The sequence below is a fragment of the Capsicum annuum genome, chromosome 8 (genome assembly GCF_002878395.1).
Source record: "Capsicum annuum cultivar UCD-10X-F1 chromosome 8, UCD10Xv1.1, whole genome shotgun sequence".
Classification (NCBI taxonomy): domain Eukaryota; kingdom Viridiplantae; phylum Streptophyta; class Magnoliopsida; order Solanales; family Solanaceae; genus Capsicum; species Capsicum annuum.
This window is the reverse complement of record NC_061118.1, coordinates 4981488-4993211: the sequence shown is the minus strand read 5'-3', so window position 1 is coordinate 4993211 and position 11724 is coordinate 4981488. Positions and strand designations below refer to the sequence as shown.

At 37.4% G+C, this 11724-nt stretch overlaps 1 protein-coding gene and 1 pseudogene across 1 annotated transcript; one reads left to right on the top strand and one right to left on the bottom strand.

The window, feature by feature from the left end:
- The first annotated feature begins 2720 nt into the window (after window positions 1–2720).
- LOC124886536 lies at window positions 2721–3317 on the top strand. The gene is made up of 2 exons (XM_047395313.1): window positions 2721–2918; window positions 3024–3317. The coding sequence occupies exons 1-2, from the start codon at window positions 2721–2723 to the stop codon at window positions 3315–3317; spliced, it is 492 nt and encodes a 163-aa protein (XP_047251269.1).
- A 2383-nt stretch (window positions 3318–5700) lies between these two features.
- Window positions 5701–7448, bottom strand: LOC107856653 (annotated as a pseudogene).
- Between the last annotated feature and the right edge of the window lie 4276 nt (window positions 7449–11724).

Here is an 11724-nt window from a genome sequence, read left to right as displayed (position 1 = left end):
TATTTAGAAGTATCATCATCAATAAATTAAAGTAATAGGTATCTTTTATGAAATTAGTTTTCCCATGCTCTAGACAATATATGTACTTAGCTGCTCATGCTAAGTGCAATTGAAGAGACAAAGAGGACCTAATTATGCACCAAAAACCATCCATACACTACACTTGGACTACACTCCATAGGCACCTTTTTGTCTTCCCTTCATTAAGGGCTTTTTGGACATTTCACTTATGTTGTAATAAGTCTATAAATAAGCTAGTATTAGGTCTTTATTTCTTTAGTTGTTAAATGAGATTGTAAGACATAATTTGTAAAACCATTCTTATTTCGTGGAGAGTGTAACACCTTAGTTGTAGGGCTTGGAAAATCCACCAAAACCGAAATGAGGGTGATGCTAGTGTGGAATCACTAGTATTGCAAATATTATTAGAAACCTTGGTGCTTGAGGGGTTCATGCCCTCTTGTGTCATTGTAAGAGTGTTGGTGTTGCCTATTACAAGTATTAAGGGTCTTAGTGTGTGACATACACTTAGGTTCTTAGTTCTTGTTAGAGTTGATGTCTCATTTCCTATCCTTACACTTCTTGTAATCGTGTTTGTGTTCTTGTTCTAGTAAAGTCGTGTATTGTTGTTATCTTGTAGTTGTTGTCTTATTATCTCATGTTCATCTTGCTTTTGGATATTTTTGGTGTTAAATACACCTTGTAATCATCTCGTTCTTGTGGTATTATTATTGGCCGAGACTTGTTCCTCTTTTGGTCCTCGGTTTGTCTTGTGTTTTGTGTCTTGTTTCTGTGTTATAGGTTGATTCCATTATCATTGATGATACAAGAATAATCATGGATATGGGCTTATGAGACTGCGTGTTGGACCCGAGACTTGGTATGTACAATTGAAGAGACAAAGAGGACCTAATTATGCACCAAAAATCGTCCATACACTACACTTGGACTACACTCCATAGGCGCCTTTTTGTCTTCCTTTCATTAAGGGTTTTTTGGACATTTCACTTATGTTGTAATAAGTCTATAAATAGGCTAGTATTAGGTCATTATTTCTTTAGTTGTTAAATGAGATTGTAAGACATAACTTGTAAAACCATTCTTCTCTCATGGAGAGTGTAACACCTTAGTTGTAGGGCTTGGAAAAGCCACCAAAACCAAAATGAGGGTGATGCTAGTGTGGAATCACTAGTATTGCAAATATTATTAAAAACCTTGGTGCTTGAGGGGTTCACGCTCTCTTGTGTCATTGTATGAGTGTTGGTGTTTCCTATTACAAGTATTAAGGGTCTTAGTGTGTGACATACACTTAGGTTCTTAGTTCTTGTTAGAGTTGATGTATCATTTCCTATCCTTACACTTCTTGTAATCGTGTTTGTGTTCTTGTTCTAGAAAAGCCGTGTATTGTTGTTATCTTGTTTTTGTTGTCTTACCATCTCATGTTCATCTTGATTTTGGATGTGTTTGGTGTAAAATACACCATGTAATCATCTCGTTCTTGTGGTATTATTATTGGCCGAGACTTGTTCCCCTTTTGGTCCTCGATTTGTCTTGTGTTTTGTATCTTGTTTCCGTATTGTAGGTTAATTCCGTTATCATTTGCTTTCGGTAATAGTACCCTCGTGAAATTGAAGTGTGTCGTAGCAAATTTGATCAAAATTTAGGGGGCATACTAGATGCTTTACTCAAAATTAAAAAAGAAAACTTGAACGCCCATTGGTCATTTGTGTAGTTATAAATCACATCATTAAGGGTAAAAATAATTTGACATAATGGCTCAGTGGACCCCTGTACTATATCGGTTTTGTAAGTTGGACACTTCTACTTACATGTTTGTCATCTAGACCCTTGAACCCATTAAAAAATAACATTTTTGCATCCTTTGACCGTTGACTGAGCTTATGTGGCATTCAAATGGCTGACTAGGACAAAGTGAGTGTAGTCACATGCCTGGGGTGCGAGTGGGGGTCAATTTTTGACCAATTTTATATTAAAATTATTTTTAAAAAAATAAAAAGGGGCACTCAATTTTTTTTTTAGTTTTTTAATTTAAAAATATTTTAAAAAATTAAAATATAATAAATTTAAAAATAAAAAATAAAAAGAAGGCCACCCCGAATCCCCTCTCCCTATCCAGCCGCTCCCCCACCCCACCCAGCCCCGTCCCAGCACCCTTCACCCTACCCAGTACCCCCACCCAACCCAGCCCCATCCCAACACCCCTACCCCATCCAGCCCCATCCCAGCACCCCCATCCCAGCATCTTTGCCCCACCTACAGCCCCCAACCCCCTCCTCATTCCTCAGCACCCCCCCAACAAAAAATCCTAAACCAAAAAAATATTGAATTCACTTTTTTTTAAATTTTTCTCTCAATTCAAATCTTTTCATATTTTTTTAGAGTAAAATTTAAATTTGAAATATTTTAATATTTTTTGGGGATTAAAATTTAAATTTTAAAAAGTGAGTAATAGTGGATATTGAAAAATTAGTGAACTTAATGAATAAACTTGAAATTGTTAAAGATATTCAAATTTAAAAAATTTAAAATTCATTATGTTTGTATATCCGAAGAAGGAGGACCACCTTATTACCTTCTGAAGCGCACCAGCCAAGACTCAGATTGACTTTCTACTGCTTAGGAAGAGGGATAGGGTTCTCTGTAAGGATCATAAAGTCATTCCGAGTGAACATCTGTCGACTCAGCATAGGCTGCTGGTGATGGACTTGTGTATCAGAAAGAGCAAGAAGAGTAGGGCTGGAGAGGGGCGGCCTAGAATTAAGTGCGGTAGCTTGATGCTAGTTAGTGCGCTGGAGGTAGAGGTGAAGGTGGCGGGTTTGGGGGTGTGGGAGAGTAGGGGGGATGTGGATGTCATGTGGGATAAGGCGGCCAGCTGCATCCGAGAGACGGCTAGAGAGGTTTTGGGTGTTTCGATTGGTCGAATGGGTCGACATAAGGGGGACTGGTGGTGAAATGAAGAAGTTAAGAAGAAAGTGGAGACTAAGAAGGGGACGTATGTTAAGTTGATTGAGAGTAAGGAAGAAGAGGAGAAGCGAGTGATTAGAGAGGCTTACAAAGTTACAAGGAGTAAGGCTAAGTTACCTGTTACAGCTGCTAAGACAGCGGCGTTTGAGAGCTTGTACGCAGGGTTGGAGGAGAAAGGGGAGAAAAATAGGTTGTATAGGCTTGCTAAAGCTAGGGAGAGGAAAGAGCGTGACCTCAATCAAGTGAAGTGCATTAAGGGGGAGGACGGTAGAGTTTTGGTGGAACATGGGCACATTAAGAAGAGATGCAGGAGTATTTTCATAGACTTTTAAATGAGGAGAGGGACAGAGGCATTGTGTTAGGGGAGTTGGAGAGCTTGGAGGAGAGCCGTGATTTCAGTTACTAGAGACATTTTATGGTAGAGGAGGTCAGAGAGGCTATTTGTAAGATGCGGGGAGGTAGGGCGACAGGGCCTGACGAGATTCAGGAAGAATTTTGGAATTATGATGGTGGGGTAGGCTTATGGTGGTTGACTAATTTGTTCAATGCCATTTTCAAGATAGGGAGAATGCCTGAGGCTTGGAGATGGAGTACGTTGATTCGTTATATAAAAACAAGGGTGACGTTTAGAGTTGCAATAACTATAGGGGTATTAAGCTGTTGAACCACACTATGAAGATTTAGGAGAGGGTGGTTGAGCGGAGATTGAGGAGGGTAGTCTCCATTTTGGAGAATCAATTTGGTTTTATGCTTGTACGCTCGACGACAGAGGCAACACACCTGGTGAGAAGATTGGTGGAGCAGTTTAGGGAAAGGAAGAGGGATTTGCATATGGTGTTCATCGATCTGGAGAAGGTGTACGACAAAGTCCCTAGGGAGCTTCTTTGGAGATGCTTAGAGGTGAGAGGAGTTCCGGTGGTGTACATCAAAGCAATTAAGGACATGTACGATGAAGGAAATACTTGGGGCATTTTTTGGTCAAGATAGGTTTGCATCAGGGATCGACTCTTAGCCCGTTACTTTTTGCATTGGTGATGGACATGTTGACGCGGAGTATTCAAGGTGAGGTGCCATGGTGTATGTTATTTACGAATGTGTAGTGCTGATTGATGAGACACGGAGGGGGGGTGTATGAATAAGAAATTAGAGGTTTGAAGGCAAACTCTTGAATTTAAGGAGTTCAGGTTGAGTAGGTCCAAGATGGAGTATTTAGAATGTAAGTTTAGTGACTCGAGTTAGAGGACGATGTGGTGGTGTTGTTGGATTCTCAGGATATTTGTAAGAAGGATAGTTTTAAGTATCTGGGGTCTGTGATTCAGGGGAATGACAAGATTGATAAGGATGTCACTAAACGTATTAGCGCAGGTTGGATGAAGTGGAGGCTCTCCTCCGGAGTATTGTGTGATAAGAATGTGCCACTTAAGCTTAAAGGCAAATTCTACAGAGTGGCAGTCCGTCCGGCCATGCTGTTTGGAGCGGAGTGTTGGCCAGTCAAGAACTCCCATATTCAAAGATTGAAGGTGGCGGAAATGAGAATGTTACGTTGGATGTGTGGACTAGCTAGAGAGGATAAAGTTAGGAATGAGATTATCCGGGAGAAGGTGGGAGTGGCTTCGGTGGAGGATAAGATGCGAGAAGGAATGTTGAGATAGTTTGGGCATGTGATGAGGAAGGGCACGAATGCCCCTGTTCGGAGGTGTGAGAGGCTAGATTTGGATGGCTTCAAGAGGAGTAGAGTAGGCCTACGAAATACTCGAGGGAGGTGATTAGGCATGCCATGGAACTGCTTCAGATTACTGAGGACATAACCCTATATAGAAAGGTGTGAAAATCGCAGACTAGGGTAGACGGCTAGGGTGAGTGTGTAGGTAATCGCTAGGTGATAGGGGAGTTTGGGTGTGGTGGGTGTTTTAGGCCTGTGAGGGAATGTTACTACCACATGGGTATCTATGTTCTTATTTCATATTCCGTATTGTTCGTATTTCTCTTATTTCCGATTTCTCTGAGACTTAGTGTTCTTATTTTTTTATCTCTTATTTCTGTTATGCTATATAGCCTGTTTCATGTCTCATTACGACCTTGGTATACTATTCTCTATCTTGAGCCGAGGATCTATCGGAAACGGCCTCTCTACTTCCTTGGAGGTAGTGGTATGGACTGCGTACATTTTACCCTCCCCAGACCTCACTTTGTGGGAATATACTAGGTTGGTAGTTGTTGTTGTTGTGTTGTCATTATGTTTGTATATATGAATTTATAGTTAAAAATTTAAATTAGTTGGAGAAGAATTTTAATTATTCGAAATGAATTTGATGTTTAATTTGTGAGCAAAAATAAAAACATTATTATTCAAATTTTTCTACAATTTATAAAATTTTCGTATTTAATTAAATTAATTTTAATATTTAATTTATTATGTATCATTTTAAAAATGACTTGAAATTATATGCAATACTTGAAAATGATGTGGCAGCTGACGTGGGGAGAGTGTGTTACACTCACCAAAAAAGTATTTAAAATGTTGCTTTTTAATGGGTTAAAGGGTGCAGATGACAAACATGTAAGTTGAAGTATCCAACTTATACCGACATAGTACAGGGTCTACAAAGCCATTTTGCCAAGAAATTTTAAAGTTAAATTATTTCCAGTTATATAAAAAAACGACATTTTTTTATAGGCTGTCACATAAATTAGGACAGAGAAAGTACAAGTAATTTAATTACTCACCTCATTCACCAAATCCATAAGACTAGAACCAAAAAATTCCGTGAGAGAATTATTAGTAAATGGTGAAATTAACACCATCATTCCACCTTCAACAATCTCCTCAGCTCTTGCATTTAACAACATTTCCATGTCTTTTTCAAATTGTGAAACATAAGCATTCAACACTCCAACATTTGATGAACCTATATAGTGAATCATTCCCTTATTCCATGCTGGAGAGTTTTCATCTAACAACTCTTCTGGACACTTAGATAACCAATGTATAGCATAAGAACTATGTGCAAAATGTATCGATCGCGATGGAAATAATCTACCATGGAATGATCCCGGAGCTCCGAATGCATAGTACGATCGATCGATGGGTAGTGATCGAAAGAGGGCGTTGAAATCATTAGTAACATGATCATTGAAAAATATTTGGAATTCAAGAATGTTATCACGATACTTGTCTTTTAGAACTTGTACAACATGTTGCATTGCAATGAAAATGTTTGGTCCAACTGAACATCCCAAATCAGCAATATGTTATGTATTTGAAGATGATAACATGATTTTGATGTCAAACTTTTCAATAATTGCATCTCTTACCATTTCCTTTGAATCATCTAATATTTCTCTCTGCATAATTATAACAATAAAGTCACAAATTAAAAATCATTATGTGATGTTTTTGTTATGGAGGATACATTAAGTTTACTTTACTATGTCGAATTCAATTTTACTTTTCGGAATCTTAGTAGCTCAATTAGCTCAATTAGCTGACTATCTGAACTTTCGGTTTTGTTGGTTCAATTAGTTGACTATCTGAGTTGGTTCAATTAGCTCAATTAACTGACTATCCGAACTTTCTGTCTTCTTGGTTCAATTAGCTGACTATCTAAACTTTTCTATCTTGTTTGTTCAATTAGCTGACTATTTGAATTTTTTTGTCTTGTTGGTTCAATTAGCTCAATTAGCTGACTATCTGAACTTTCTGTCTTATTGGTGACACCTTGTAATCCCCTCTCTTTCCCTCAATTATTTTAAGAAAGACAAAACATGAATCCCTCCGTTTTAGTTTACTTGGGTCCTATAATAAAAGTAGATATTTCAATTTACTTAACCGTTTTCACAAATCAAGAGAGATTTGTTACTTCTTTCTCATACTAACCTTAGTACGGTGTTAAATAGCTACTTAAACCACCAACCCATTGTTTGATACATCGGAGCGGATAGATAGGGATATCACATGTGTTGGGATCGTATCCCACGAGACTATTTTATTTCCCTTCATATGAGATAGTAATCCCAGAATTTTACTACAATTGGTATATAATAATAGTCTAAATATTAGTTCATACATATCAAACATGAGATAAAGTTAATCTTAAACTTTATCAGAATTCCAAAGCATCATTAATAACGTTAGTATAGTAAAATACACCTCTAATTAAATTTTTTTAAGGAGTGTGTCATGTCAACAGAGATCAAGTAAAATAAAATGGAGGAAAGGAGTGCTTTTAAGTTGTTGGCTATGAACTTGGAGAGATTTTTCAAATCAAAGATTATATAAAGATTAAAGAAATTAAATGAAATTGAATTAATACCTGCATTTGGGAGTTTTTGGAGTAGCTATAAACACTATCATCATCACTCATTGGGAAAGATGTTGCCATTGGTAAATAAAGAGAAGATGTGTACGAACGAGATATTCAACTATGAAAAGAAGGAAATGAATTGAATAGAGGAACTCTCGAGCATCTGGTGAGCTCAGATGTGTCGATAACTGTAGACACATAATTTTGTCCCTCTCTGAAATATTTTTTTCCACTTTTACCTTGTCATATCGTGTACCCTCAACCATGTAATATCCCTCCGTAAAATGACAAAATAAAAACTCCTAAGTAATTTTATTTTTATCGTAACAACCTATCCAATCAAAACAAGACACCTCCCTACCCTACCCTAACAAACTCTACCCCACATCACCCCTACCCTCACCTCAATACCCCACTACCACACAATTCTCATTCTCACCAGAAAACCATCAGCACACCTCACAGCATATATACACACACAATATACACGCCCAGGGGGGACTACGAAAAAAGGAGCACACAAAAAGCCTTCTTCTTCAGAGAAAAAACGGAGGAGACAACGATATACACACAACACACTGATCCTCCATTTTTTACCACTTGTCCTCACACCATGAAAAACACACATGAATCGAGGAGAGAGTGAGATATTCGAGAGAGAGAGAGAGAGAGAAATAGTAAGAGAGAGTTCGAGAGATCGAGATCGAGAGAAGGAAAATTGGAGAGAGAGAGATCGGAGTTGGAGAGAGACTGATCAGAATTGAGATCAGGAGTAGGGATAATAGAGAAATCGAGGGCAAAACAGGTAAAAAAACAAGTGAAAATTGCAAGAGAGGAGAGATCCCACCACGGTTGCAGTTCTGCCGATCAACTTCTTGGTCGAAAAACGCCAAAAATTGATTGAAAAATACCTTCGATCACTATCACAGCTGTAATCCACCGGAGACTAGACGACGTGTTGACGGATCTGGCAGCAACGGTAAGCTCACAACTGGTCGGCTTTGGCTCCATTTTCATTGTTCGGGTTTGATTAGTCGACTTTGGGATTCGAGTTGGAGAATTCGTTTACTGAGGTTCCACTTGAGGATTTTGGGCGTGGATTCCATCTCTCTTAAGTGAGTAATACATGAATAAAAGCGGAATCAAGGTCCACTCTTCATCTCCTTCTCCATTAATAATTTTTTTGACATTTTATGTGGTAAATATGTTGGTGTTTGAATTTTTCCTTCGCTGATTTTGATGTGATTTATATCATGGCGGTTGATTATTGTTATTGATTGATAGTGTGAATTGGATGGTCAAAGAAGTTGGGTTTAATTTGGAGGGTAAATCTTAATTGTGGAGATGACGTGAAAAATTGGCTAATTCATAATTTTAGTTGGAATGTTTATTTTGTTAGTTGAATAATTTTCATGTTTGTGAAATCGATAGTATCACTGTTTTAGGTCGCTAAATGGATAGACAAAAGTTTATGTCGGGTAGGCAAATTTAGGAATGATGTTGGATCGAATGCGTGGAATATTGAACATGTTGAATACTTTTCTAGTTTATCTCATGAAATTAAAATTGTATTCATTTGATGGGGAATGCCCTGAAAGAATTGTATTTATTCGTCGGGGAATGCCCCGAAGTATTATGTACTTGAAGACGGCGCACGGTCAAGGCCCAGAACATCGAGTGGAGTTTTAGTTTAGAAGTAGTTTAGGATTAGTTTAAAATAGAGTAGGTTTACATTTTTGCATTTTTTAGTTTTCGGGATTGTATAAGTAGACTGGACACTAAATTTTGGATTGTTTTGGTTTGTGTTCGTTTGTTTAATTTTTTGGGTGTTTTATGTGGTTTGTACATCCATAGTGTCAAATTAGCCGATATTCTCCACCAAGCGACCGTGGTCGAACCAAGGGATTGAGGGATGTCTAACACCTTCCCCTCGGTCAAAGAATTCCTTAGTCGAAATCTCTGTTCGCAGACTAGTCTTAAAGAGTCAAAACATTTTGAAAAGGATTTTCCAATGGTGACTTGGCACACCGGATTATGCCAAGTGGCGAATCTGAATAAAAATTGTAAATAATTCTTTTTCAAAACAAACCTGCACTTTTTGTCACTTTACTAATAAAACCCTTTCAAACCATAAAATCTTTTTATTTTTGGAGAAAAAAAGGGTGTGACAGCTCTGGCGACTCTGTTGGAGATTTTTCAGAATTCGAGTTTATTTTTGTATCGGCTTAGTTTGACATTATTAGTGTATCAAAATTGTTTGTGTTTATTTTATCATTGTTGAGTGCTTACGTGCTACGTGTTTACAGTTTTTCTCTTGTGTGTTACCGCTTTATGTCTGACATCATGTGCGTAACCCGAGTCATTCTTTCTATAACAAGTCCGTAGTACACGTGTTGTACACGACCTTTAGTTGAGTCACCCCTATTTTGGGGGGGGGGGGGAGCCGTTGGTGTAATGGAGTAGGTGGAAAGCAAAGAATCCACTATTGATCATACGCTCCCCTGAAAAGCCTTGTTAGTGAACCCCAACGTAGGTCAGCCTTTAGGTCATGCTTATGTGCATCATATTGAGACTTAGCGGGGCCCACTTTGTCCTTTGTAGGAGACTCACCTCTAAAGCACCCCTATGTGCTAAATATTTCATTTTTGAGGGTAACGTCGTCATTTGACTGACTGATTTGGGAAAAACTTGTGTTAGAAGTAAAGTGAGAAAAAAGAAAAAAGAAAAGTGAGTCGGAAAGAAAAAAAAGAGTTTCATAGTTTTAAAGTTCTTTATGGCTTTTGTTTTTCACAATTTGAAAATTCAAAAAGATTTCTTTATTTTCTGCACTCATTTGTTCAAAAACCAAAACATCAAAAAAAAAATTCTCACTTTGTCTCCTTTAGCATGCATTCATAATTCAAAATTTTCAAAAAAAGATTTTTTAGCAGTTTTTATAAAAGAAAATGCAAAAAATGGTAGAAATTTGTACATTTCATGTAATGAAAATACCAAAAAGATTTTTTCTTTCATAATTGTTGGTGTCATTTTTATTTGAAGTGTCAAGTTGAAAACTCCAAAAAAGATTTTATTGACATTTTTCATCGTTAGTCTTTGGCCGTGTCTCTCAAGTTTGGTGTAGTTTGTTAATTAATCCTTAATTGTTCAATCTGGACGAACTACACACGCCTGATTCACCTCTCTCAGGAGTGAGATGCGTAGGAAACCTATTATTGGTTCGGGGATCTTATTTAAAAAATCAAAAAAAAGATTTTCTTCTACTCATTTAGAGTAGGTGTTTTATATATGCCTTGAAAAGAAAAATACAAAAAAGATTTTCCTTAATAATCGTAGGTTTTATTTTTGGTGGATCTTATTTGAAAAATTCAAAAAAAAAAAGAGAAAATTTTCTTCACTCTTTATTAGAGTAGGTGTTTTATATACATCTTTAAAACAAAACTACAAAAAAGATTTTTCCTTTAATAGGTTCAAGTTTCATTTTCATATGAAATTCAAAATCGAAAACCAAAAAAAAAAATTTCTTTGGTTGTCATAGGTTTCATTTTGTATAGAGAATTTAAATCTGAAAAATACAAAAAAGATTTTCGTCAATTCTTTTGATAATTTGTTATTTTCTTTTCTTCTTAAAGTTCCAAGAAAAAAAAAGAAAAAGAAAAAGAGTTTAATTGGCCATTTTGGCAAGATTTCACGAACTACGCACACCTGATTCTCCTCTCTCGGGGGTGAGATACGTAGGCTCCCTTCTTGGGTTCGGTGATCTTTTCAAAACAAAAAAAAACAGAAAAAAAGAGAGGTTTTGAAAAATGTTGAACTCTAACAAATTTGTTGCCTCTTGTTCAGTTAGTTTAAGGTGGTTGGTTTGTGGCTTCCTGGATGGTCCTCTATATCACACCAAATCCAAGGAAGGTTTAGTTGTGTCCAACAAGGATATAGAGAGTGGCACCATGGATGAAACAAAGAGTCAGGAAATTGAGAGTTTAAAGGAAGAGAATTTGAGACAGAGACAACAAATGATGAAAATGTACCGAGCTTAGGCCAGTGGGCTGCCTCCACCTCCGTTCCCCACTTTTGACCCTGCAAATACCTTGAGTCTTCCACAGCATGCCTCAGAATCCATTCCACGTCAAATGCACCTCAATACTTCCACCACTCTTTCTTTAGCCCTAGAAGACGTACCTTTTAGTCGAGTCATTCCCCTTAATTCCTATAAGACGTACCTTTTAGTCGAGTCATCTCCTTTGATTCCTATAAGATGTACCTTTTAGTCGATTCATCCCCCTTGATTCCGATAAGACGTACCTTTTAGTCGAGTCATTCCCCTTGACCCCTAGAAGACGTACCTTTTAGTCGAGTCATTCCCCTTGACCCCTAGAAGACGTACCTTTTAGTCGAGTCATTCCCTGTGATTCCTATAAGACGTACCTTTTAGTCGAGT